At 38.4% G+C, this 27868-nt stretch overlaps 1 protein-coding gene and 2 non-coding genes across 8 annotated transcripts; all 3 read left to right on the top strand.

Moving 5' to 3' along the window:
• The first annotated feature begins 368 nt into the window (after positions 1–368).
• Positions 369–27788, top strand: NAP1L4 (nucleosome assembly protein 1 like 4). Of its 6 annotated transcripts, none has more exons than XR_007907219.1 (16): positions 369–491; positions 4382–4413; positions 5660–5721; positions 6980–7079; positions 8000–8141; positions 8247–8333; positions 9827–9946; positions 10503–10574; positions 13761–13900; positions 15846–15991; positions 17876–17898; positions 18255–18374; positions 18668–18697; positions 19902–19979; positions 21147–21184; positions 26505–27788. XR_007907219.1 is itself a non-coding variant. In XM_051804034.1 (16 exons), exons 1-15 carry the CDS (start codon positions 399–401, stop codon positions 21150–21152), a joined length of 1230 nt encoding a protein of 409 aa, XP_051659994.1. In that variant the 5' UTR covers positions 369–398; the 3' UTR covers positions 21153–21184; positions 26505–27788. The 6 variants fall into 6 exon arrangements, 4 of the variants coding, with proteins under 4 accessions (XP_051659994.1, XP_051659993.1, XP_051659996.1 ...); XM_051804034.1 differs by having other exon boundaries at positions 19923–19979; XM_051804036.1 differs by lacking the exon at positions 21147–21184 and adding an exon at positions 2240–2280 and having other exon boundaries at positions 408–491; positions 19923–19979.
• LOC127478544 (small nucleolar RNA SNORA54) lies at positions 8535–8661 on the top strand. The gene has a single exon (XR_007907268.1). It is a non-coding gene; the product is annotated as a small nucleolar RNA SNORA54 (small nucleolar RNA).
• On the top strand, positions 11736–11856 carry LOC127478543 (small nucleolar RNA SNORA54). The gene has a single exon (XR_007907267.1). It is a non-coding gene; the product is annotated as a small nucleolar RNA SNORA54 (small nucleolar RNA).
• Positions 27789–27868: the final 80 nt, after the last annotated feature.

The following is a 27868-nucleotide window of genomic DNA, read 5'->3' as shown; positions in this document are numbered from 1 at the left end:
CGGTGACAGGCTCTGGTTCTCCTGGGGGAACTTCAACCACCCTGATTTTTGTTGGAGGGACCGCACGGGCCGGCACACACAGTCCGGGAAGTTCCTGCAGATTATCGAGGATAGCTTTCTGCTGGAAGCGCCGCCGGAGCCGGCGAGCGCAGGGGTGCTGCTGTCACTTTAAGGGCGCGGGCGCGCGCCATCCCCCCCGCGCGCTGCCCCGCCCCGCATCACGCGCTCGCCCCGCGCGCCGCCAAGGCCGCGCGCCCTCCCTCTCCACCGCGCGCTCCGATTGGCCGAGCGGCGCGAGCCCGAACAGTCAACATGGCCCGCGTGCGGCGTGGCGGCCGCGGCGCTGCTGGGACCAATCGGCGACGCCTTTGCTGAGGGAGGCGCCCACTTCGCGGCCAATGAGACGCGGCGTTGTTGGCGGCGGCGCTGCCCGAGCGAGGAGGCTGCGAGGAGCGCGGGGCGCTGCGGCCTCTGCGGCGGGAGGGGCGCGGGTAGGTGAGGGCGGGCGGCGCCGGCCTCGGCTCCGGGCACCGCGTCCCGGGCAGAGCGCATGGGCCGGTCCGGTCCCCGCCGTGCGAGGCTGCGGCGGCCGTCAGGGCCCGCTCCGGGCGGAGCGCGGCGGCGGCCGGAGCCGCCCGGCGAGGGGAGGGGGGAGCCGGTCTGGCCAGGCCAGGCCTGGTCGGGCACCATTTTAAGGACGGTTCGAGGAGCTCGGGCCGAGGGAAGGGTGGCCCGCGCTGCCCCGAGCCTGGCGGAGGGGAAGGCAACGGTTCCGGCCGCATGTATGGCCGCGCTGGTCTGGCAGCGCGCCCGCCCTGTCCCCGCCCTCCCGGGGGAGCGGGGGAGGAGGAGGAGGGCGGCTGTTTGTGGTGAACGGTGTCCCCGGCGCTCGCACGCCGCGCTGCTCGGGTTGAGTCAGGCCCTTGGCCTCTCGGCTGGGCCGTGGGTTTGACCTCAGCCACGGTCTTGTGCCCCAGCAGCGTGATGGGGGATTTGGGGAGGGCCCGCATTTTCATTTCGAGTTCCCTGTCTCCCAAGTGAGGGCCTGTTTAAAATTTTCGCTGCCGCTACGATTGTTTACTACACGTAATAGCACCGCTCGTAGGGTTTGCCAGACTCCTCCGTTCCTTTAACATCTGCTCACGGTGTTTCAAAATACACAGTTAGAGAAGAGAGGGTGTGAGTTATAGGTGGAACTAGAATCACGAGGCAATTTATAGAGTCATCTCTAAACTAAGTAGTGTTTCCTCAAGAAGGCTTCCGAGGGGAGCCCAGCTATTGCTGATGTCCGGGGCTTGTGGAACAGGTTAACAGCTCCTTACTCTCGACTGTTTTTTCACGATCCCTTCGAATTTTCCTTCCAGAAAATATCAGACTGTTGCGTTTTTGGCTTCCCACGGGGTTACATCCCAGCGCCTCTAACGCGGAAGTCACAACTTTCCCTTCTGATTTGTTATAGTTACGAAAAACAGTAACAGCCGTGGGCTGGAGCCTTCCTGTGAGTGCAGGAGTCTTTCGGTTTCCTGCTTTGTGTTTTAGTTGTGTTCAGAAGGTTTGTATAACAAGTCATAGGCTTTCTTGGTAGAGAAAATTTATTTTGTGTACACTTTATTTGTGAGTACACCTTGCCAATGTACAGACTTTTCCTTTAAATTTGTGTCCTTCAGGATATTACTTGTCCTTGTAATGGCCTTTTCCTATCCTGGTATGCATTGAGTTTAGGGTTTCCTGCTGTTTTTAGTGACTGATGGTGGGTGATGTTTGTGCCAGACCAGTTGCAGCAGCCTGTGCTGTGTGGGACAGGGGGTTGTTCTGGTCCCCTCTTTCCCCAGAGCTTCATGTCTGAAGCTGTCATTTGAAAACAGAGAAACAAGAAACTAATTTGGCCTCTTATTGGTGGTGGCAGCGATAACAATGATGCCTTCCACTGTTACTTCCTTGGAGTTCTGATGGCATTTCCATGTCTTCATTGGTTGTAAACTGAGCTCACTTGCTTGGAAAGCAGTGGCGATGATGAATGTGAAGACTCAATGCTTTGGTACTGCACATTTCCCGCTAGGTGCGCACTTAACTTTGTCTTTCTAAAATTACGTTTTTCTCCCCTCTCCTGCCATGAGCAGTTGTACCAAACAGTTTTGTTGGTGACTCTGTGGCAGCTGGGATGAAACTGGGAATCACAAGCATTTTCTAAGAAAATTTCTTCTAATTATTTATTTATATACTTCTTTTTACTTTCCAGTTGCCAAAGGCACAACTCTAGGGAGTGAAACGAGGCTTAAAGTATGTATTTGCACCAGGGAATGGTGTCTTTTTTTTTCTTTTTTTTTTTGATTGTTGTTGTTTCTTGTTACTTGGGTGAATGGCTTTTGTCAGAACATGCCCAATTCATGTGTGTTCTAGTGGAGATTAATTCAACTGCTATTTTAATGTTATTCAAGCTATGGGCAGCTTTATTCCATGTTTTCCAAACACGAGTTAGGATATTACCTTCCCTCAGCAGAGTTGAGAAGTAGTTCCCTGCAGAAAATACAGCATGTACAGTGCAGCAGAGGAATTTGCTTTTCATTAGCTCTGTCACTGGGCATAGGTTGGAAGCAACAAGTGTTTGAGGATAATTTTTAAGTAACACAAATCTGCATTTTTAGTTGCTTACTGTAGCCTCTTCTAATAGTGACTGGGATCATATAACTTGTTGGCTGAACTCTGATGTTAGGTCCATTTGCTCTGTCTTACCTTTCTAATTGTATTTTTTTTTTCTGCCTTCTATCTGCTATGAAAGCCTCATTTATGCTCCTTTATTTCTTCAGCTGTGAGATAGTAAAAATCTTCTGTTTTGCCCTAGCAGGTGGTTGGTGGCATTGCCACTTTCTCTTGTTATGTTTAAGGCAAGAGGAAGTGTTTGCAAATAAATCTGCCTGAGCTGGTGAAACACCTACTCTGCCAGGAGCCCCTTTTGTTTGTTCCTGGACTTGCCCTATCCGGTGGGCTCATAGGCTTGTTTGGTAGATGTTAAACAACTTCCTGTGGAATAATCTGAAGTATGCTCCTAGTTCTTTTGTAAATGAACAAAGCGTTTCAGCTCTATTTAAAGTGGTTGTGAAAGTGTTGCTTTTCCAGCTTAGAGCAGGATTCAGCATTTTCCAGATGGGAGAGTGCGTGCAATCTCTGGGCTGCTGCTCAAGTTGGCATTAGCACTTGGGTTCTTCTTTGGTAGCCCTGGGTTGGAAGATGGGCCTAATCAGCCTGCTGGGCCTCTATAGAATCTAAGAAATCATATCTGTCAACTCTCACAAGTGATTGAAGCTCCTCTTTGTTCTGAACTTGACTTGCAGACTAACATCTTTCTTGGTAGTGGATAATATCACCTACGCTTCTGTGTGGTAGGAAGTGATTGCTTGAATTTGTGTTCAGCTGTTTAGAATGGGGGTAAAGAAAGAAAAAAAAAAACAATCTCTATTACTAAAATAGATGTACAGATTCGGATATTTCATCCCAGTAAAGAAAAAACAGCAAAATAGGTAAGACAATCTGTCTCCCCCTGGTTTCTCAGGAGAGCTAATTTAGATATTGGGGGCTGGGGTAGTTGTGCTAAACTTGGTTCCAGTCATTGCTAATACCAAGATTTTAACTTTTGTCTTTCCTCTTCATTTTCTCACACCTGATAAAAATATCCAAGGCAAATCTTTATATAGAGGATTGTGCCCTCGTACCTACTGTCAAAACCCCTTCTCTTGGTAAATAATTTTCTTCCCTTCAGTGTTTTTCTTTATCTAGTAGCAGGCTCACTGTAGAGCAGCAGAGGCAGCTATTCATGAAAATAACCCTTATTAGACAGATAAGTGAAGCATATTTTTCTGCCTGGGTGATACAAGAAAAAAGTCATTTGGAAGTTGTTGTAATTAATTCATTTAAACTTTCATTGTTTTCAGCTCTAGTATGCTACTGTAGTATAGGCAGAGATTAAAAATTCATTATTTACTTTGATACTGTTAAGGAGTTAGAAAATAATGTCTTCCTCTTTGGCTTATTTTTGTTTAATAGAATGCAGAGCTAATCTAGGAAACTGTGGCACTTGTCTTCAGGCTGAAGACACATAGTAGGGTAGAAATGTATTAGTATCTGGAGTATTTAAGAGAAAAATAAGTTTTAGGGGGGTTAAACCACCTAACAGACTATTTAAAAACTGAGCAAGTTCCAGTTTGAATTGGGTACTGTGGTAGCTATTTACTGTAAGGAATTATGCATAATGAGTTTCTTAGCAAAACCAGCAGCTGTTAATTTGTATTGAGGTTTTAAACAATGACCTGTTCTATTTTCATCATCTATTGAGGTAAACAAATTGCTGTTAAAGTATTTTTAAATGCTGTTTTTCAACTTGCAGGTGGATACAGGCACACAGATGGCAGATAACAGGTATGTTGGACTGTTTTCTTGAAGTTAAATCAAGGTAGTCAGAGCCAACAGTATATCTGGTCTTCTGCAGGAGAATTGTTTGGGTTTTTTAACCTGTGAAGAGTGGATTACCAAACTTGGATAAGAATGAAGTGGTACTATTTTCTCTAACTAGGCTGTTTTTACTTACAGCTAGGACAAAGTACTCCTTTGATACAGGAGAAGCTGAGATTGTAGTGTATCAGATACAGCATTAGTCTTCTCTTGGATTAACATTTGTTGTCTTGATTTAGTTTTCAGTGTCCATATTTAAGTACGCTAGATAACTGAAGAGAACACTGATCCTCAGTGTTTCTGTAATATCTGTAATTTAAGTGCAAAAGGCACAGTTTCATTTTCTAGTTTACATAGTATTTTTTGAACGAATAACTGTCTTATGGAACAGCTGCAAATCCATACATGCTGCTGGTCTTTTGAGGCTTGCAGTGCACCAGAGTAAGCTGGATAAGCTGGTCTGTCTGGTAATTAATAATACCCCTTTGCATATATGATACCTTTTCTCATTTTGTGTCTGAGTTAGGGTTAATTTCAGCAATGTCCAGAGTGTATTTTGTGACCTATACACTGGCAGGGAGCACAGGGAATGCTTGCTGTTTGCTGACTTGTGCTGGACCCTCTTTCCTCCAGCACAGGAAGTGTGATGGAAGACATTGTGGCAGGGAGATGGGGAGGACAGGGACATCTTTTTTAGAGTAGAAATGAATGTTTTTACTATAAAACAAAACAGCTTGTTATGGAAGTTTGAAACAGAGCTTTTATCTCTTGTTTATCTTCCTGTCTTACCTGTATCCTTTCTTGTGTTTTTCTTCATCACTTAAAGTGTCATGTGTTTTCATTTGTGAGTAATACTGTTTTTCCTGTGTGGCGTGACCCAGTCCAGATGAATGACCAGCCATTCACTTAATGAGATGAATTTATCTGTCAAAGGTTTTTGCTTTGGGGTTGTGTTTTGTTTTGAGGTTAGTTGTTTTTATCTTTCTTTGCCTTTCCTTGCTCTGCCTTTGTATCCTACTCATGTTAGGAGATCTGGTTTCATATCCAAACCTTTAAGTTTTCACAAATCTAGGCACAAATATGTGTCTTTTATTGGCATACTTGTTTATAAAACATGTCTTGTAAAATGAAAATTCAGAGTAACTTGTTCTTAAATATTAACATTTTTGTAACGTGATGCCTTTTTAATATGTTACATTTTGAATTCTTTTAGTAAAACAGAAGATACTGCTTCAGATTCTCTGGAGGCTGCTAAAAATGCAAGCAACAAAAAAGGTAAGAAATACATAGTAATAGGTAATGTTACAGAAGTGGGATAAACCTACTGCCTTGTGTATTGAAGCTTCTTTATATACACTTCCAAAGCCTTTGCAGTCAAAACTACAGATGTGTTTGCAAAGCAATGGTTTCTAGGCTAACTGTTCACTTTCTGATGTTTTCCATTTTCATTGCAGCCAAAAACAGAATAAAGGCTATATTTTTGTAACACTGAAAGTATTTTTGTGTATGTTGTGACTAGGAACAGGCTTTACTATCGCACAAAATAACCCACTAGACACTTGCAATAATGCCTGTACAGACTAGCCTGTAACAACATGTAATCGTTATCAGCATAATTATTAAAATGAGCAGTATCTATGCTAGTTCTTTACTGTCTCATTTGTTGGAAAATGCATCGTCATAATGTGTCCTCTTGGAAGTTTTTGTTCTCCATTTGGAAGATCTACAGATAACTGCTGATCAAACTAATACCTCAGTGTGCAAAAAAGCTACAGTTCCACTACTACCCTGAGTATTCAAATTTTGTAAGAGAAAGCAACACACAAACCAAACCTGTGTGCTATGCAATTTATTGGTTTTTTTAATGTCTAGGGGGGAAAAAAGCAGTGAGAAAGAATGGAAAGGTGTGAAAAGCAAATGTCTTCCCACCATGACAACCTGTGTTGTTATTAGTAAGGGTTTTTAAATCCTAACCCAGAAGCATTTTATATCTGACCTCCTGTAAAAAGAGTCTTACAGATTGTAAAATTAAAAAAATTAGCAGTTCTCGACGTCATAGTGCTATGCTTCTTTATTGTACATTACACAAAGTAGTTGTCAGACTTTTTTCAGCAATCAGACTAACTGGAAAACAAACATCTTGGAAGTGTAATTCAGTGGTTTCTCTCTTGCAAATTTATATGTGGCTTATAAGATATATATAAGAGGGATATAGAGGGAGGATAAACTCCTGTTTTGCACTTTCTTACATAAGAGGAAAATGGGAAATTTGCTTATGTTGTCAGTAAAATACTTGCTTGTAAAAGCAGCTGATAGATTTGCAAAGAGAAAGGTGCTTTTTCTATCATTATTCAATATAATTATATTTCTGAAATCTGGTCCTAATTTTTTTGTGTTATTAGTTAACTGTAGTAGTGTTATTTGAGATCTGAAAACAGAGAATATTTTTACTGTGGCCGCTGTAAGACACAGTATGATAAAAGCACTGTAAATAAATGCAGATTTGTTTAAAAGTGGTTTTCTGTCTTTGTAGAAAAACTAGCAGACCAAGTGATGCAAAATCCACAGGCCTTGGCAGCTCTACAGGAACGTCTTGACAACACAGCACTTACTCCTTCAAGTTACATTGACACGTAAGTACTGGGCCTAATAAAATTCTTCAAAGACTGAAAGCATAATAGAATGTTATTGCTGAATAATTGAGATAGGAAATTAGAACAAATGGTTCACTAAAAAAAATGGTTGACTTAAACCAGGATTCATAGTGGCCTGCTTCAGGAAGAAGGAGTCAGGTTTCAGTTCGCTTACGCAAAATGGCAAACAAAATTTTGTCAGGTTCAGTGTTTTCCTTGGCTGTTATTGTTTTGGATAGAAATAACTCCGCTCCCCTCCACTGTTTCCTTCTGTGACCCTTAGTCTGGCAGGGCATGTGCTACACTGACTGACAGTTTCTGTAAGAATGCTGTCCAGGATGTAATGGAAAGTTTAGGATCTGTAAATCCCTAGTTTGAAGTTAGTTTTATATTAACTGTGAAGTAGATTTAAATATTACCTTTAGTAAATATTTGTCTTTATTTCTTGACATAGAATAGCTGGTTGTAGATCTCTTTAAAAAAAAATATAACTTCTATAAAGAGTTCTTTTTACATGACTGTATCTGCACTTTAATAACTTAAAGTGCAGATGGACAGTGTGTGCTTCCTAAGTATGACCCATGAATCAAAACTTTCCCTTTAGAGTGCACAGTTCTTATTTTTCACAGATCTAGTCTCAAAGTTTAGGTGTAAACAAAGGTATTGATTTCAGATCTCTGAACTACACGGGGAGGGTGGTGGCCCCAGGGAATGGAACAGAAGATAACACCTTTGAGAACAACTTGGGTAGGAGAGGATTCTTTCAACTTTTTGAAATAGGTGTTGAAGAAACATGTGTATTTGACATGAGCCTTTTATTTAAAAATTGCACGTAGTTATAAGCAGCCTTTTTCACAGTGATATGTTAAATAATGCTGAGGCAACTAACTTTTAACCTTAAATAATTGTTTGTTTTTTAGTTTTCCAAAAGCAGTGATAAGAAGAATTGATGCCTTGAAAAAGCTTCAGGTGAAATGTGCCCATATAGAAGCTAAGTTCTATGAAGAAGTACATGACTTAGAGAGAAAATACGCAGCACTCTATCAACCCCTTTTTGATAAGGTAAGAAAACTATGTATATAATTTTTATTTTCTTGTTCCCGTCAGTTCTGGTTGAGTATGTATAACTTTACATCTTCAATTACATTCTTCATTTTTCTAACACAGAGGAGAGAGTTTATTAATGGAGAAGCTGAACCCACAGATGCAGAGGCAGAATGGCACAGTGAAAATGAGGAAGAAGAAAAACTGGCTGTGAGTACAAGCTGAGTGATGAACTACTGGTATATCAGACTGTCAGAGTTAGTTCCTGTTCTTTTCATTGAGAGACTCATCTTTTTATCAGTAACATGTTCTTGTGATGAATACACTGTTATGTCCAGTGAAAGCTTCTAAGCTATTAGTTTAGCCTTTTTTCAAATTTGTAACCTGAGTGAATTGAAAAGTTGCCTTTGTTGGCACTGTTCGTAACCTGTTAACAGCATCTTCCTGCTAATGGGTTCCATTCCAGTGCTACATGATACCCCCAGGTAATAAAGGCTGGTTGTTTGTCTGCCTGTCCCTGTTATTTTGGGGGACATAGTTAGCTTTCATTTTCATACGTACAGATTAGACACGTCACAGAGTCATAAAACGGAATCGGACCTAATAAAATGTGTGCTGCCTAAAATGTGTGGATTCCTACTTGTCTCTTGAGTAAGAGCTATCTAGATTTAGGAGGGATAATATAGTCTGTAGGCTACCTGTTACTTTCCTGTCATCATTTTTGGAGATGTTTGCTCATGGCTGGCTTTTTCTCAAAGAAGTAACCTACTTAGAAAGTTGTTTGCCATTCTATCGGTTTCTTTGCATTTTTTCCTTGGCCTGATTTTATTCAGTTTTCTTTGGACGCTGTTCTGTATACAAAGCAAATTGTTCTCTTTGTTTTACTGATCTCCTGAGATTTAGCATGACACACAGAGTGCTCCTTGTGCATAAGCAAAAAACGTTTGCTAGGCTTTGTGTAAATACAGCATTGACAGGCCATATTCCACACAACTATGAAATCAGAAACATGTCTAGGTGGGAAGTAACTGCAGCTTTATGTTCTTAATTAGTGGTGACCCAAGTAGCTGCTGTTAAGAAGATCTTATATATGTGCTGCTCTCTAGTGGTGTAAAAGGAAAGGTGCAATACAACCAATTCAGACTGCGCATTTCCTGCGATTTTTTTTGTGATGGAGAAATGTCTGTAGGGACTCCTATATCACAAGGTAGTAATTCAAGACTGTAATAATTAAAAATAACCATGAAAACCAATTTTACGAAGTATTTTGAGAAACTGGGAAGGTAAAACAGTATTTCAGAGGGCAGAGTTAAATTTTTAATTTTTAGATGAAACACTGTAAATGGCACATGAAGCTACAGAAAGTAGATTAATAGAAAAATAGAAATGTATTTATATTTTTTTCTATTTGGAGAAAGAAATGTGTTTTAATTATTTTTCTTAAGTTAGTGAAGCTGTCACTTGGTCTATTTAGTCTTCATATAAAAGAATTTCAAATGAGATTAAAGTAAATCTGAATTAAATGTATACATGTTAAGTTGTGTAAGTAAACCCTGTATCTCTTCATTGACAGAAAAAAACTGTACATTTCAAATGTTCCTTAAACACAGTTTCAGAGATGGCAATTGTTTTGTCTACCTCTGTTTATTAAATATACTAAGTCACAATTTCATTTCTCAAATGTGTCTGTATTTTTTTCCCAGGGAGACCTGAAAAATGCAATGGTAATAGAAGAAAAAGCAGAAGAGACAAATGTCAAAGGAATTCCAGACTTCTGGTTTACTATCTTTAGGAATGTAGATATGCTAAGTGAATTAGTACAAGTAAGTTTCTCCTCTGAAAGGAGTGACTTCTGTTGTGTAAATGAATTGCTTTTTCCCATTAGTAGTCAGTCTTTGTGGAATGTGTGTGAGAGACCAAATATTTGAGCCTTTAGAATCCCTGAAGATGCTTGAAAGGCTAATGATGGACAAGCACTGTTAATTTGGCCCATAAAGGATTATTTTTGCAAGGATATTATAAGAATATCCATGGATTAGTTGAATTCATTATGTAGTTTTGCCCACAGTTATATTAATTGCTTTTAATGCTGTTAAGGAAGAATTCCCTGAAGCATGTGAGTCTCACTGGCAATAAATATCCTGAATGGTTACTATCTTTTTGGTCATACTCACACAGCCTGGCATTTGGCACCTTTTTTACTGAAGGCAAGGCCTAACAATTGAGATTTGGCACGTTGTATTTGCAACTGTGACTTAAGAAATTTGGATCCAGGTCTTTACTTCAGCTGAAATTGCTGAATAATTACAAGGTTATTAAGAAGAGGAGGTTCTTCCAAATATTGCCTGCTGAATAGGGTTTTACTTTTTTTCTGCTTAGGAATATGATGAACCTATCTTGAAACATCTGCAGGATATTAAAGTTAAGTTTTCTGAACCTGGACAGCCTATGGTGAGTTTCCTCTACTTGCTTGTTTCTCATGAAGATTGTAGTAGTGAAGTGAACAGCATTCCAAAGTTTTCATTCAACTCTTGGGCTGTAATGTGTGTGTGAGATTTCTTTCTAAGCTAATATTTTCATGCTTGGCCTTTTAAAGATTTACCTTCAACTTTCCTGACCCTTTGCTCTTTTATTCTTAACCTGGACATCTGTGACATCATTGTAATTTATAGATAAAAATTCTTGTTCAATTCTGTCTAGTTTTTGCTTTCTTTTTCTCTCTCAAGTTCTGGTATAGCTGCTCTTAGTAATAAAACTAAGAATGAAAATTAATTGTGGGAAAAATTCTGGATGCTACTTGCATCTTTTTTGATAAAATATTGAATACAGGGACTTGGTGATACTAATCAAAAGTAATGATGGATACTGTGCTATTGAAAGGCATAGAAAATATATTAGATGATCTTTTAAAAGTGTACCTAGTGAATATTTTTTAAAGTGCAACTTGGCTTTTTTTAATTTGTTTGGAAATTGTTTCTTTGTTCAAGTTCAGTGTACAGAAAAGATACTATGTTTGTTGGAGAGAAGTTGTTCTGTTGCTTATTTAATTTGTCCAGACTATACATATTCCTTAAATTCCTTCTTAGAGGGAGACAGGGAGAAGGATGGGATTACAGCCTACACATCCTTTCTTTATTTTTTATCATTGTGGCTTTTTTCTGATATTTCTTTTTTCTTGTTTTACCTTACGGATTTATAGTCTTCTGACAATATCCAAAATAAATGCAAGAAAAGCTCTATTGAAGATTCACATAAAGATGAAAGGACTTTCTCAGAATAGCTTTTAAAGGTTAATACCAGATGAAGCAAAGTTTTGTTTGTTTTTTTTAATTCCTTAAACACTTGAGCTGATAATAGGCAAGAAAGTAGTACAGGCAGAGAAATATTGAGAATTAAGTTTCTAAACACTGCTAGGGCTAAAGGAGAGGATACAGGTGTTATGAAGAAAATGAATTGTCTAAGCACAAAGTACAGTATTCTAAGAAGTTAGGTCTTTTCATCTTGAAGCATATCTATTTGGTGGCATTTGGATGATTTGGTAATAATTGGTTTTGCCTATACTATTTTTGTGTTCTCATTCAGCTCTTCAAACATCAATGGATTTCTCTCCTCTTGCACTGTTCGTAACCTTTTGACAGCACATTTCTGTAAATAGGTTCCATTCCAGTGCTACATTAAATCCAGTAATGGGAGGCTGACAAATGCCATGTCCCTTCTGTATTTGGAGACAAAGGATGCATTACTAACTGCTTGAGTGAAACCCATTTTCCGTTGGTGTGTGACTCTTGTCTGAAATTCTCTCGCTGTTGAAAATTGGTACAGCAGTGGCTGCTTTGTGCTGTGAAAGCTTCACATAACCAGTGTGTAATAAATACACTAATTCTGCTGGGGAGTAGGTTTTGCTGCTAAAAGAAGTACATGATAGTTAGGCATTTTCTGAGTTACTGTTGACCCAAAGCCATTAACTGTAGTTGTGGCGCTCCAGAAGTGGATTTGCCTGGCTACAGTTAACATGCTTTCAAGTTCTGTTTGTTATAGCATGTACATAGAAACTTTTATCCACATGAAGCATAAGCAATTCCTTCACTGTTTGCTTTTACTTATTTATAATCACGTGAATAAACTTATATGTATTTTATCATTTTAATTTCTACCTATATATTTATTTGGTCATCAGGATCCTCAGCTAGCATATTCAGACCTGGATAATGCATCTGGGTATAACTTAAATAGCTTAAAAAAGTAAGTTCTCTTTTTTTGAGCTTTATGAGAACATAGCAGATAAAAAACGTAAAGGTATCCAAGTAAACACTACTGCAACACTTCAAATAGTATGTGAAACTTGAAGTTTCTTGTCTCCTAATTAGCAGGTAAACAAATGCTGAAATGCAGCCTCTGCAGATACTGTTGTCTTGCTAGTCCTTGGGATCCTGCATGTGAAGTAGTGCCACTGGTTGCCTATTTATAGCCCCAGTGATGGTTTATGGGATTATTTGGGTATGAGTGTTCGTCACTGATAGTGGATAAGCTAAGTTTGTAACTATTCCCCTGAGCATGTTTGCCAGGCAGAGATTACCCTTAGCTGAAGATGGCCTCCAAACCACACAGCTGTCTTGAATTGCTTTAAAATGGAAGTAAAGCTAAAATAGGCAATGTGAAACCAAGACAGATATTCCAGTGTACCGCTGGGTCCCACTAGCTTCCTTCACTTGAACAGAGTTTGGGAAGGTTGCTGTTGCCACTAGTTTCCATCACTCCTTGACCACTGTCTTTGCAGACTGCAGTCGTGTGAGGAGATTCATGAGGCCTTAGAAAGATTAAGGAGCCTTTGGGAGATGAGTGAGGGATAAATGTCTTTGAACAGGCTGTTGTCTCCAGAGTTGTTTATCCTGTTTGCACATGGATGGCCTTGAAAAAGAGGATGGCAAGGCAGGCTTGGTGACAACAGACCATTTTCTGGCCTGACTCTGAAGAATGCCTGGGGAAGTATATTCAAGGCTAGTGTTTTTGGCAGTTACAAGTGCTTCAGGCTTGAGCCTGTTAAGACATGTATAATTGTAGGATTCAGTTTGAGCCAGTGTTCTTTTGCAGGATTTTCTGTTATCAAATGGAAAAAACCCCTCTGGTTCCTGGTGAACTGTACTGTTAAAATAAACTCCTTCAATCTAAATTTTGGTTTAATCAGAAATAAAGTTTGTTTCAGTCTCTTAAGGTCATGACCTTGATCAGAACTACTGTGGTGCTATTCTAATGTCAAAATGACTTCAGAGTAACATCATCCCTAGTGCAAGGATGATGAGAGGCTTCCACAGAAAATGAAACCAAGACTTTTTTATCAAAATACTTATTTCTAAAGTTGCTTTTAAGACAGCAGTTCTATGTGTAAAGGTGAATGAAGTGTAGTAATTACCTGATTATAATTTCATTGTTAGCCATGGTTGTTCAGGCTTCTTGCACTTTCGGAATTGGTTGATGTTCTTAAATTTCCTGCTTCTGCTGTAGTTTGAAAGATATGTTTGCCATCAAAATCTCATTTTTTCCTGTATTCAGAGATTGATTAATGATAATTTTGCTGATGTGCTATTTCAACAAAAAAATTTCGTGGTAACATAAAATTATAATGGAAATTTTTTCCAGTCTTTCTCATTAGAGTTCCACTTCGGGCCCAATGACTACTTTTCTAATTCAGTCCTGACAAAAACATACAAGATGAAGTCGGAACCAGACAAGACAGATCCCTTTTCATTTGAAGGACCTGAAATAGTTGATTGTGAGGGGTAAGGAAAACTAAAATTCAAAAAAGCTTCTGAAGTAATAGTGCATATTTTTTTTTCTTACTGTGTTAATGATTAATGAAGATAAAATTGTTATTGACTTAAAAACTGGGAATGTTTGTAGGGATTATGATGATGTTAGCCTCAGCATCAGAAGGAACAGATACCTGGATGTAGATATGTTTTAACACAGTGTATATTTTAAATTATATGCCTTTGAAATGTAATACTTGGCTAATTGAGGTAACCTGTTATTTCCAGGTAACTAGGTAAATTAATTTTACTCATTACATTTCACAGACCACCTCTCCTCCTTAGTCTGATGACTAGCCTTAGACTCTCTTGGATTCTTGTAATCTCTTCAGCAATTATTATTCCAGCAGGAATTGGTATATTATGATCAGGCAGGAATTGTACCATCATTCTTCAGCCTGTTTTGAGGCTGGAATGTACTGGCCACGTAGTTTGGTTCTGGTAGTTGTGGCTAATGCAGCAATTTTCAATGTTTTATGTTTTTTTCAAAATGTGTTCAGAAACCAACTGTGGAATGGTGAATTCTTGTCTGAGTTGGACACCACATTAGAGTTTTTTTGGGGGGTGAAAGATCATTCCATCTAACCTAAGACTTTCTCTTCCCGTCAGTGATCTCTGTCCTATAACCAAATTTCAGTACCACACCAGAGCAGAACTGACAAAAATGAAAAATGGTTTTGTACCTTATTTTTCTTAGCTTCTTTGGTGTTTTTTTCTGTTGATATTTTTCTTGGGTTTTAGTTACGTTTTTATCCTTTCAAGGATGTGTTTTGGTGGGGGATTTTGTTTTTTGGGGGGTTTTGTGTTTTGGTTTTTTTTTTAACTAACACTTAAGAAATGCCAAATACTTGGGTTTTTTTGAAGGCATCCTGACGACCTCAAAACCTTTTGACTTGTAGTGCTACATACTAGCTTCTGAATTGAGTATTCACCTGAAGTGAGGCAGAACATCTACTTGCATGTTTAGTGAAGGTTGTGTCCAAGTTACAGACTAGTCCATGTTGAAGGAAACTTTAGTTAATTACAACAAAATGTTTTCAGTTTAAGTCTCACAGAGGGATGCTTTCCTAAATTGCTGATATGTCAGAACTTTGATTTCAGTTGATGTTTCCTGATGAAGGTGTTAGATACTGGTACAAGTAGAGCAGGAAAACATATCTGTGACTTGTTACACAGGTTAAGCATAAAACTGTTGACTTTGACCATTTATATATAGGACAATATATTTTGGGACACTTAAGGATTACTGTGACCCCATTATTTCCATTGCAAGAGAACTAGTTGTGTTTGCCCCTCATTCTTTGCCATGTGCAGTTTTGGGTAAAACTGTAGGTGCATGGAGAGAGACTTTTAGTTGACATAAAGTGTCAGTTTGTACAGTAGCAGGACAGGGAAGTAAACTCTTTCCAGCTTGCTGCACTTGGCTGCCAAGTCAATCTGAGCCCTGCTCTTTATAGAGCTAAAACATCCCTCTCCTTGGCCCACTCTTTGTGCATTTATTTTTAGGATACAGGGCACTGCCTTGACCTGTAGTGACAGGGTTGTTTCCTACTGGTCTGACTGAGATTTTTTTTCTCTAACAGCTTTATCACGTCCTTGGTTACAGAACTCCAGTAGTTGGGTCAAAGGGGTTATTAAAGTTTGGGGGGGGGCAGTGATTACTCTGTGAAAACAAACTTGTACAGCATTTTCCTTTAGGGAACTATTTAATGTGTCCAACATAGGCTTAGTCTCTAGCACTGTGTGCATCCACTTCACATCTTGTCAAGCAGATTTGCTTGTCAGTGTGTGTAAAACTAGCTTTATCCAGAGAATAATAAACCATCTTTGCCTTGATGTTGCTGCTCTGATACTCAGTTCCCTATTTTCACTGATGTCTTCTGTTAAAATGCTGTTTTCCATGTGTTGTCTCTAGGTGTACTATTGACTGGAAGAAAGGAAAAAATGTTACAGTTAAAACAATCAAGAAAAAGCAGAAACACAAGGGTCGAGGCACAGTTCGGACAATTACTAAACAAGTACCTAATGATTCTTTTTTTAACTTCTTCAGCCCTATAAAGGGTAAGCTTGGAAAATAAGAATTGAGGATTCTTAAAATATGTTGTTTTATTTATATGTATGTGTATTTATGCAGCTTAAACCTTCAAACTATTTATGCTGCTGCATTGTATACTGTCTTCTTACGAGAGGAAGATTGCAAACTGCAGCCCATCCAAACAGATCATTTTGTTCTGATGTTATTCTGTAGAATTTGGCCAAGAGGTGTGCATTGTAAACAGGATTCATAGCATGGAAACAGTCTCATGTCATGTAGAATCTCCTAAAGAAGTTGACTTGTTTTACCACAGAATGGCTCCATGCATCAATTTGAGGTTTCTAACATGCAAAAGAAATCTCCTCCAGTGTTGGTCAAGTTACAGCGTATCGGTTTTGTTTAAACCTTTGTCTTAAGTGACAAACTTTTTGTAGTTTCTTTTCTGATTAATTAATGATCCATAATGCTCCATACAACTTTGTAATTTTCTTAGTGGCCTTATGTTAGGTGTCTACTCATATTTAAAACAGTTTAGGTGGATTACAAAACTTTTTTTTTTTTCTTGGTACATCTCCCATTGTACTCTTTTGTGAACATGGATGGAGGAAGTAGTTTACTTGTGGACTAAAGGAGTCCTACAGGAAAGGTGATAAGGGACTCTTTCAAAGGGCAAGGAAAAATGGCTTTAGACTGAAAGAGGGCAGGTTTAGATTAGAGTTTAGAAAGAAATTCTTAATGACTGTGAGGATGGTGAGGAACTGGCACAGGTTGCCCGGAGAACTTGTGGATGCCCCATCCCTGGAAGTGTTCAAGGCCAAGTTGGATGGGGCTCTGAGCAGCCTGGTCTAGTGGAAGGTGTCCCTGCCCATGGCATGGGGGTTGAAACAAATGATCTTTAAGGTCCCTTCCAACCCAACCATTCTGTGATTCCAGAGATATACTGAACAAAATGGACATTGGTTCTTGATTCTCTTGTGGGCTATTATGAACTCCCTGTCCCTTCTAATTACCACTGCAAATCCCCACGTACATGGAGATGAGAACCAAGTGATTTGTATTTCCAAAGGGGGTTGTTTGGTGCAGAAATACCCTTTAAATTAATTTTCATTGCTGCTTTCAGAAGGCGATGGAGATTTGTTTGTATCATGTAGGTGTTATATTAATTTTTGAAATACTTAAAAGACATACTCTGGAGGTGTGTAAGAAAGATAAGACTGACATCTGCTGGTAGCTGATTTTTCAACTAAAGAACAGGCTGAGCCAAATGATCACTTTCATAGTAGGATCACAGTGCCATGGGACCTGAGTAGAAAAGGGAAATCTGTTTTGGTTTGTGTTGGAGTTTTTTGTTTTGATTTTTTTGTTGTTGTTGGTTGGTAGGTTTTGTTTATAAGCAAACAACCCCCCCCTATTCCTTACTGGTTACAGTACTGGGCCTGTTCTCAACAATACTTTGCAAATTCATGGCAAAATGTTCATCTACTTGGTATCCTCTGTATTTGGGTAGATGAGAGGGTTTGTAATGCTCTAGCAAAATAGTTACTGTAATTACAGCATTAATGCAGAAATAAAATGTGTTGATCTCTGAAAGGAGAAGTGTGATCTGAATGCCTTCTGAGTCCATCTTTGTAGAAAGAGTATTTCCTGTGCAAAAGTCTTTGACATCCATACGGCAGCTTTGATGCTCTTATTATAACATGTGAAATTCTTACAAGTACAATATCTGTAGGTTTAGCTTAATATGAATCTGAATTGTCATTAAAGGTTTAATAGCTACCTTCTGAAGCCTTTATAGCCCCAGTGTTTTCTGGTATGAGAAGGTCTTTATACTGTGTTTTGTCATCTTGAATATTGAGGTGGGCTAGACTATACATGCTTGTCTTAAATTTGCTGTCTTTTTCTTTTTGCAGTATCTGGTGATGGAGAGTCGTTGGTAAGTTTGTTTCTGAAATGGCACAATTGCACTTTGCCATGTCCTTTTTACCAGGTCACTCTATAGTGACTATTTGGGTTCTTTCATTAAGTACTGTGTATTTTTATTGTTATTTTTGCTTTTGACACAGTAATCTGTGTGTAGAAAGTAGGAAACTTTTACAATAAATCTCAATTCTGCAAATCTAGATTTAGACCTTAGATTTTGTTACAAAGTATACTGAAAGGACATGTGACCTGAAGGTGGATGATGACAGTGTAATATGTTCTTAAACCTGTAACTTTGAAATACTTTTGTCTGCTTCTGTATAGTACATCATGTTCGTAGTAGAAAAATCAAGCTGACTTGCCTTACAGGATGAAGATTCAGAATATACTTTAGCTGCAGATTTTGAAATTGGACACTTCTTCCGTGAAAGGATAGTCCCTCGTGCTGTGCTGTATTTCACTGGTGAAGCTATAGAGGATGATGATAACGTATGTATGCTCTTAGCATTTTGTTTATTAGTCACCATGTAGGTAGAAACGTTCTCCTCCTTTTCTGATTAGACTGGTATGAAGTATTAATTACAAGAGAGTAACAAAAAACCTTGAAGAGATTCCTGTTACTGGGGAATAGGAAAGAATCATTCAGCTTGCTATGAGTTGTTAATCTGCTTCTGAAAGGGGCTTAGTTTCAGTTACTGTGTTTGAATATGCTGCATCTATTACTGCAGAAATTTTCATGCAAATATTAGTAGAGCTAATAAAACCTTGGGTTTGTTTTTCAGTTTGAAGAAGATGAAGAAGGTGAAGAGGAGGTGAGATGCACACTGTATCTTTTATAGATAACTGATTAGCTACTGCATTCCAGTACCAGAAATAGTTCTACATAGAGTAGAAAATAGTTGTTTGTAAATGCTCTCGTGGATGATACTTCTTTCCAAAAGACTTCAGCATGCCTGACTTAAAAAAATCTGTGGCTGGTTTTTTCTTCTTCATAAAAGTACTTTCTGCAAGAACATTTATCCATTTTTTTTCCCAGTATTTTGAAAGCTGCTTTCTGATGTGAGTCAAAAATTAAAGACAAACTCTTTATTTCTTGAGTGCTGCATGATAAGAATCTTCAACCTCATTTTTAAATATCTGTTACTTTGGAGGTAGTGGAATTCAGCTGTCAGCTTTTAGTTGTCATAAGCTTGAAGACTGGGTTTTACTAAATGTAGAGTGAAAAAGGGGGAGTGTAAAACTGCTCAGTATAAAGGCTTGATTTAGGCTGGAATTTCTAGTATACCAAGAGCTCTGCTCTGTTTGCAGTAGCATTGTATGAACACAAACATGCTATGAAAGGCTTTGCAGAAAGCCACTAAATGTTACCACACTTAAATGAATTAATATCCTTTACAAAGAATTCCTTTTTTTTTTTTTACTGCTTTTACTGTGGTGTTCTTGCTAATTTGTCAAAGGTACATACCTGACTGTTGTCAGCATGCAGCCTCTTTTTTTTCTCTTTGCTTAGGCTGTTCAGTAACTAAACATGTACTTTTATTTTTTAAACTGAGTATTGATAGAAGTCTATGTGTATTTTTAACTTGTCTCCAGTGCCATATTACTTGGATGTAGTTGTGTATAGAACACAGTGCAAAAATACTGGAAAATATTCTATACAGGAAATACATAACCTGTCCACAGTAATCCAAATAAACAGACTCTTCGGAGGGAGATCAAAACAAAGAACAAAATTAGACATTATACCTGTTACCAGAACTAAAATTCCAGGTCATGTTAGATAGAAGTTTTAAAATTGCTGGGCGACTGCAGCAGAAACTTAAATAGGAATATTGTCTTAAGCCATGCTGAAACCTTTAAATCATCTTTTAAAGATTTTACAGATGCTGAATTCTTTTATATCAGCCCAATGCTGACATCTGAAACACTCTGGAATACAGTGATAACGTAATTTGCTATTTTGCTTTTTGTCCATTACAAAAAGTTGCACTTTTAACCTGTTTTAATTTCTGTTAGTTTATCTCTATTTTGTCATAGGAGTTGGAGGGGGAAGAGGAGGGAGAAGAGGAAGAAGATGCAGAGGGTGATCCTAAGGTAAGGATTTTTGTGTGCTTAGTCACAACAGACTATAATCATGAGCAGTGTACCTGAGGTTATAATAGTTTGTGAAAATATCAATAAATTATTTAAAAAACCCAAACTTCACCCTAACTTCTGACTGCAACATCTTCATCTTCTTCAGCACTCAAATTGCCCTTACAAGTTAATCATTCCATCAGTTGAGAAACTGTAGGTTTTGTCTTCCAACCTGCACCAAGAAAGTGATAATTTCTGAACTGTGTGCCTTTACTTCTTAATGCCATCTCTTCGTAATGCTGATAGATAATTTTTCCTTTAGAAAGTTCATGTTCAAATGTTCCTTGGCTGGACTTCAACTTAGAATTAGTCTGACAAATCTCAACTAGCTTGTTTATTTTCTTTTCCTTAGAGTTGTTCTTTATCGTTGTCCTGATGGCTGCAGGTTAGACTCCACATGTCTGTACTTGGTTAGAAATCAAAAAAAGTTAGTCCTCAACTTTGAATTTGCAACTTTGATACGTGGCATAAAATTCAGCCTTAAGGGTTAGTGCTCCTTCTGATAGGCCTTTTTCAGTCCTTCAGTCCTGGTAAAGTTAATGCTTATATTTATTGAAGCTGGGACGGTGATGACAGGTTTGGGTTCATTTAGTTCTTAAAACATCAGCTTTTAATTTTTTATAAAGACAGATGAAAAAGTGGAAGGCATGCAAAACTACTTGATCTCTGGATGACAGTCTTAACAGCAGCTTAATGTGTTACTCTTCTGGTGTAGTTTTATATATAGCATCATATCACTAGTAATGCTTTTTGCAACTGTGTCGAGAATCAAGTTAGTTTTTCTTTAATGAGAAATATTGTGTGCTAAAGAAAGTCTGTCTTGTGCCAAGATCAATCAAACAGGATTAGAGTGGCAGAAATAAGTATTCTGACTGCTTGGTAAGATCAAGATGCAGTGATGTACCTGTAATGGGAAACAGTTGGACAGCTGAGAAACAGTGTTAGTTCTGTGTCAATGTACATTTTTGTGAAGTATCAAATATCCTTCCAAAGGATTTGGCATTCTGTAGGAAAAAAAAAAGCTTAGGTTATCTTGGAAGGTTATGGTTTGTTGCCTCCTGTATTATTTTGTACATTTCACTTTTCATCCATGCTGACAGTTCCTTTCAATTTTTTCCCATTTAGGTGTAATATAAGTCTGTTTATCATTCATACATTTCTAGGTAAGGTGGAATTCCATTCATACCTAACTTCCAAGAGTCACATTTGTAGTCATGTAATGTGATTTGTTTTCTAGGGTTTTCTGTTTTGTTTTTTATTTTATCCTTTTATGGGGAAAAGAAATGGGGAAATTGTGACTTCAGAGTTTAGGTTTTATTAGTAAAAAATAGAAAGAAATGTGTATAGAGATGACTGCCTTTAAATTGTGTAATTAAATTAGATTTTTCAGAATGACTCTGCCTTCCTGCCTTCTGCTTTGTCTTTGTAGCAGTCAAACTGTATTTCATATACATATGATAAAAGATACTGAGACTTGTCAGACTTTTTTTCCTTGTATCTGGTTTGATGTTGCATCTCTTCACTGTTTGTAGTGTACTTGCAAATTATTTCTTAAGTATCTTCTCTGCTCTTAAACTCTTGTAAGTCATCAGCTTACTTAGTATGTCTTTTCCAACATCTTATTTATGCTGCCTGACAAAGGCAGTCAGTCACTCTTAGAAGCCTTTTCTTGTTGATCTTTCATGATTCTGCACAGGTATTGTTCTTCTGCTCATCTGTCTCTTTGTTTAAAAGAAGAAAGAAAAAGTTCCTTCTATTGTATACTGTTATCTTTCACCTTTCATCCCATTTCTCATAGAGAACAATGCCTGCAACAGCCTCCATACTTCCCCCCCCCCTGTATTTTAGGCTGTGTCTTTTATTTTGCTTATTTAGGAAAAGCTATAATCTTTTCATGTCATTCCCTCTGCATAGATAATGCCCTTCTTTGCCTAAACTCAATATTGAGCCGTGCTTTTGTGTTGGTTTTTGGTGTTGATGTTGTTTCCAATGGGATGTGCTTTGAGACACCAGCCCCCCGCCTCAGCACACTTGCACTGGTTGTTCACCTGCAGGAGTAGAACATCCCTTTGTCACAACAGCTTACCTGTCGTCCTGTTGCACTCTGCTGCACAGCTCTTTTCCCTCCTCACGATTAAAAATTGTCAGCCACTGGCTCCAATTTTTGAAGTCAGCTTGGAATTCTTTTTTTTGTCTTTTAACACTCATACCTCAGTCCTGTTTTCCACTCTTTCTTATGTTCATCCCATTTTTTGGTCCTGTTTCTCCCTGTCCTCTGCCTCTCTTTGCCTTTCAGTTCCTGCCCCCGTTTTTTCTTACCCAGAATAATTTTCTTTTTCATGTACAAAAAAATAATTGGTGTATTTTCCTTTCAAATTCAGTTTCTTCTCTTCAATCTTTTCCATATTACCTCCTTCTTTAGCAAATGTAGTATAACAATACATGTCAACACTTTCTGCTTTAACTTTTCCTCCTTCCTTCCTCTCACTCCTGTCTGTTTTAAGTACATTTGAGTTGTTCAGTTACAACCAGATCGTTATCACCTCTTACACAAAGCACTTATATATAAAGTAAGTTGTGGCTTTGGAAGACTGAGCAGTCAGATGATTGGAGGTAGCTTCAAAAAGATGCTACAAAACTGGATAATGTAGCTTGTTTTGTCTAGTACATTTTTCTATGTGCTTGCATGCCCTGTATTCTTTTTGCTGCCTTTATTTCACATGACTGAGGCTGTGCTTGAATTGAGAAATAGCTGACAGGGTTATACAGAATGCTGGTTTGAATCATGACTGAAAAAAACTGCTGTGCAGAGAGACTGCATGTGCTTCAAGGTGCTTTGTCTTTTTAAGTTACATTAGTAGAAAGACCTGTGAGGAGCAAATTCATTTTCAGAACCAGTTGTGGGCAGAGGCAGTTTGGACTGCTTGCTTACTTAACTCTGCTTAGCTCTGGGTTTACTTCCCGTGTGTGTTTTACATCCTCGCTTTTTCTCATTCAGTAACATAGAATAGAAAATAACCAAAGATAAGTTTCAGCTTTAGGACCCCTAACTGAACTATTTCATTGAAGGCATTTGAAATACTGAAAGGCTTTCTAACCTTCTCTGCTAGAATGGGCATCAGCTGTAATGCCTACTGCTTGTGTTGATCCCACTGCTGGCAGCAGAGTTGTTTGGGAGTCAGATGAGATCTTGATGAGCTGCCTGTGCCTGCATGGCTACTTTAGCAGATGGAAAGCTTCCCAGAAAGTGAATTGGAAAAGTAAGGAGATAAAGACTTGATTGCTCTTTGAAACACCTAGGAATGTACCCTGCCTAGTATGTTTAAACATTGAAGACTTACAAAAATTCAGTGTTTCTTTTAGTGGTAACTTCATGTGAAAAAGGATCAGTCTGGAAAAAGTAAAATTGCTAAAATAAATGGCATGGATATTTTGGGCTTCTGTCCCCATCCTATAGGACACCAGTTTAACTGGATGGGTAGACATGGTGGGCTTTGTGTAGGAAAGTCATGAAAGCAGTGTTACCTCAGACCTGCTTTTCTTCTCCATTTTACCTTGTGTTCCTGCAAATTCTAGGTGATATTTTTAATTCTGAGCAAGTGCAATAAATTAGAGGCAGTGACAAAAAGCTTTATATTGATCTTTGTTAGCAAAAGAGAAAAAATAGGAGTCTCTCACCTTATTCAGCTCATTCACCTCAAAGTGGAATTAAAGGCCCAGAGTAGTTTAAACTCCTTGCACGGAATAAGTAAATATTATTAAATACTTTAAAGATATAGAAAAAAAAATTCTACCGATTTTAAAATTAAGTCTTTTCTCATGGCTACTATAGAGAATCTCTCTACAACAAGACTTCTCGTCTCTGTAGCATTGGTAGTGATCTTCAGTACATGTGTTTACTGCTAAATTTATTTTAAAACAAGATGCAATTCCTCCTTATCTTTGGCTAAAATCTCTCTGGTCTTTATTTGCCTGGCCAGCGCACTTCACTGCCTTTCTAAGATGTCTTGGGAAGTTAATTTAGGGAAATACAGCACAAATGGACTTGCTAGAATGGGGAGATAAGTGGCACAGGGTCTGTCTAAGGCAAATCAGTGGGTTGGTATGGGCACTGCAGGGAGAGCAGGCTCCAGCTTAATAGCACTGCCTGAGGGAGTGTGGCTGTAGGACCTCCATCCCACTCACAGCTTGGGGTCTTGGTCCCTGATCTCCCAGGAGCCATTAGAGGCCAGAGATAGGTTCAAACATGCATGTGCCCGATGGAGCAGCTGCAACTTGAAGGGAATTGTAGTTTATATGTGCTGTTGTCCTCTTGTGATCAGGGCATGAGATGCTTTGCATGAGGCTGACAGGTAGCTGAAGGCAGTGTGGAGCTCAGGGCTGTGCTGAGGAAAACAAAATGGTGGGAGAAAATTGAATATGTTGGAATCTGGATCTGAGATACTGTCTTGATACTGATGGCCTGCTTAAACCCTTTGTATATATGGTCAAGATAGATACGCCCTCAACCGTAAGCTAAAAATAGCATAAAGTAGCAGTATTTGTTTCACAATCCTCCAACAACTGACTCAGATACAAGAAACCCTCAAACTGTATTTATTTTTTTTTTTGTCTGAGAGCAGTAATCAACATTGAAAGATCCTTAAGAAGGAACTTTGAGATCTGTGTGACTCAGTTTTTACAGGATAAAGAATTATATGCAATAAATAAAATTTACGTGTTTACAGAATTAAGATATAAAGAAGATAATGGGAGTTTAATAGAAAATATAACAAGTGTTTTGGTTGATCATTAAAATTTGGCCGAAATGGTTGTGGTCAACCTACATGTGTCTTCTTGGTATAACAGGTGAATAGGAAGGAAGGAGAGAGATGGAAAGACTTTTAAGTATATTTTAAATAAGATTTGTTACTTTATTGTGGCTCTCATCCTAAATACAAGGGAGACAAGAAGTGATGCTGTGCACTGTTCTGTGGCCATGTTCAAATACAAAGCAGTTACAAGAAGAACATAAACCTTCAGAAAGTTTTTGATAAAATGCTGCTGGTTTTACCTGCCTCTAAATAAAAAGGAATAGCGTGCAATGTACTACCAGTGGCAGTTAGATTTTTCCTTTTTTAAGAGCAAGAATGCTAATTTTGTGTTCTGTGTAAAGGTGTCCCTCTTTTCCTGTACTTAGTCCCAGATGAGTGAAAATTAATTCACGTCAGTGTTACCTGGAACCCCAGGCAGATGAGAGAGAACAAAGTTGAAATTAGCCAGATGTGCTGGGTGAGGAAAACCATAAGGTCTCTTGACATATCTGTGCAGAAGAGACAGTATTTGACTGTAGTCCAGATTGTAGTGGGAATGATAGTGACCGCTCTAACCCTCAAGCAGTTTAGGTGAGGAACAGAAAAATAGCCTGGATTTAGTGCAGATTATCAAGGGCAAAACTTGATGATGAGGAAGCCTTTAACTAGTTGCACCTATTCTTCCTCGCTACAGGCAAAAAGCTTAAGTTGTCTTAGTTCTTGGTTACTTGATGTTTAATGAACTGTTGCATGATTACATCTTTTATAACATATAGAGCTCTTCTTCAGGATAGTTACTAAGAAACATTTTATGTTGCAGTCAGTGACATTCAAGTCATGTTTTATACCTGTATTTTTCTTTACTAGAATTCAGTGACTGTTATTTGTTTATAATAAACTATACTAAGAATGGTAAAGGGAGAAGCAAAGCAAAAATTCACTGAATAAATTCTACTTTCTAAGAATCCTATTTTACAACAGAAAAAGCAAGAAGTGCAGTGTAAACCTGAAGTTCTTAGCTGTTTAAGTACTTGTTCTCACTCCCAAATACACTTCCTTTTGCCAAAGGGGAAGTTGTTTTACTACCTAATGAAGGTGTTTCTACTTTTACATATTCAGATTAACATACGGACTTCTTGCCCAGTGTTAAATTGTTGAATAGTTACCTGCTGGTGATGCAGAACCTACAAGAAACCAACACATTAATTACTTTTTTATCACTTTACCTGAAAGGGCAAGGCTCCTAAGGAAAAACTCAAACGTGCTTCAGAATAAGCAGCTTACCTTCCCTGCCTTCCTCCCTCCTCAGAGTTGGAGGAGGTGGCAGTTTATTGTTAAAATTGTTTAATGGGAACTGAAAGTCAAATGAGGCTCTGTTTGGGTGAAGTAGGATGTGGTTTGCTTTCTTGTTTGTTTGAACCTCGGCCTACAGGATGGAGTGTTAAGAACACAAAAGTAGATTAAAAATTATGGGATATCAAGCAGCTGGGGGCAGGGGGAAACCCAATAAATATGGTGACTGCTGTTGGACCCTTAAGATGTGGCCTGAGTTTGCATGTAGCATTTATGTACATGCTAATGATACCTAGTTAATTTGAAACTGCATAGCAAATTTCTCTTATTTGTTGAAGTGTATTCTTATATGCCATTTTGATTTTTAACTGTTTATTTTCTTTTTCCTTTTACACAGAAAGATTCCAGCCAACCTGCTGAATGCAAACAACAGTAATAAGGAAATACCACTTGGAAGTGATATTTGAACAACTTGTAACAAATAGTTGGATACCTGGCCTGCAGTTCAGGATATTCCATCGCTGCAGCACAATCTTATTAACAATGCTTACAATTAATTTGTTTTAAAATGCATGATTTTCACTAACTTTATTGCTTAACATGTACAGTGGCAACTTCAATGCATTTGGGAAATATGAGGTTTAAATAAAGCACACTCTACAGCCGTTGGTACACTGTAGCTAAGTATGTCAATAGGCCTTTAGAGCCTTTTGCCCTATGCATAGGGGAATAGTCCAGACTACCATGTGAGGATTATCCATTTTCTTGTTAAACATTGAAAATCGTGGAATAGCAATGTGCTGAGAAGCTGAAGTAAATGGATTACATGTATGGTAGCTGAAACAGATAGAGCAATATGACTTTTTTGCTAGTTCCCTCCCCCCTTTTTTAATGTTTCTCGCAACCTACAAATTGAACTAGTGCTTGAGCAGCTTTAAATGTCATATTTATTATCTCAGTACAACCAATCGAGTTGAAGTAATTTTACTTCATTGAAGAGGGTGTCATATTTGAGACTTAGTTGTTCATCTTACTATTTATTTATTCATGTTTGTAAGTACTTTGACAGAATTAGTGCTTTTTAATAGTTTTTAATATACTTGAAAAATCTTCTTCCTCTTTTGCATACAATATGGGTACTTGTAAAACAAATAATTCAAATTGGTCCCCATGTAGTAGTCTAGACAGAAGAAACAAACTTGCATCAAAATGACAACTCTTCTGGATGAAGATCAAAATGCAAAAGGCCAAACTCTTGCTGTTGATGGAAGTGGGTTGCAGCCAAAGAACCAGAACATTTCCAGTAGTCTTACTGCTTAGTGTCCAGCATGAAAGGACCTTTCACTATGAACACAGAAATTTATCAAAATGAACCAGTTCAATAAATCTGAAGTTTGGGTGTCTTACTTGCAACACTGAAATTATTCCATTCCACAGTTTGTTTTATTTAAAGTTCTGAAGTCTTCAAAACTACCTTTTGTTGTTGTGTGGCACTTCAGGTACACATTTCTAGTTTCAGCATCCATTGCCAACCTCTGGCAGCAGTTGAATAGCAGCTGTATCAACACTGTGACCAGGCATGTAGAGTGCTCCAGCCTTACCTTACACATTTGTAACTTAATACGGTGTTTTCAATTTGTACAGAATAGATAGAATATTCTATTAAAGTTGTGAAACATGATCGTTGGTGCCTGTCTGATCCGTGACGCTTCCTGAGTTAAATGAATGCCCTTTTGCCTTTGGTAGGGAATGGTGAAGTGT

Source organism: Manacus candei, unplaced genomic scaffold, assembly GCF_025592945.1.
Source record: "Manacus candei isolate 608988 ecotype Guabito, Panama unplaced genomic scaffold, ASM2559294v1 h1tg000060l, whole genome shotgun sequence".
In the NCBI taxonomy this organism is placed as follows: Eukaryota; Metazoa; Chordata; class Aves; order Passeriformes; family Pipridae; genus Manacus; species Manacus candei.
This window is presented reverse-complemented; position numbering and strand designations above follow the sequence as displayed.

What these genes read in the sequence shown, in the direction of transcription:
- NAP1L4 (XM_051804033.1), top strand. Translation starts at nt 399, where the DNA reads ATGAGACGCGGCGTTGTTGGCGGCGGCGCTGCCCGAGCGAGGAGGCTG. An exon ending in AAATGCAAGCAACAAAAAAG is followed by an intron (nt 5,722 to 6,979) that starts GTAAGAAATACA and finishes CTGTCTTTGTAG; the next exon opens with AAAAACTAGCAGACCAAGTG. An exon ending in CTTCTTCAGCCCTATAAAGG is followed by an intron (nt 15,992 to 17,875) that starts GTAAGCTTGGAA and finishes TTCTTTTTGCAG; the next exon opens with TATCTGGTGATGGAGAGTCG.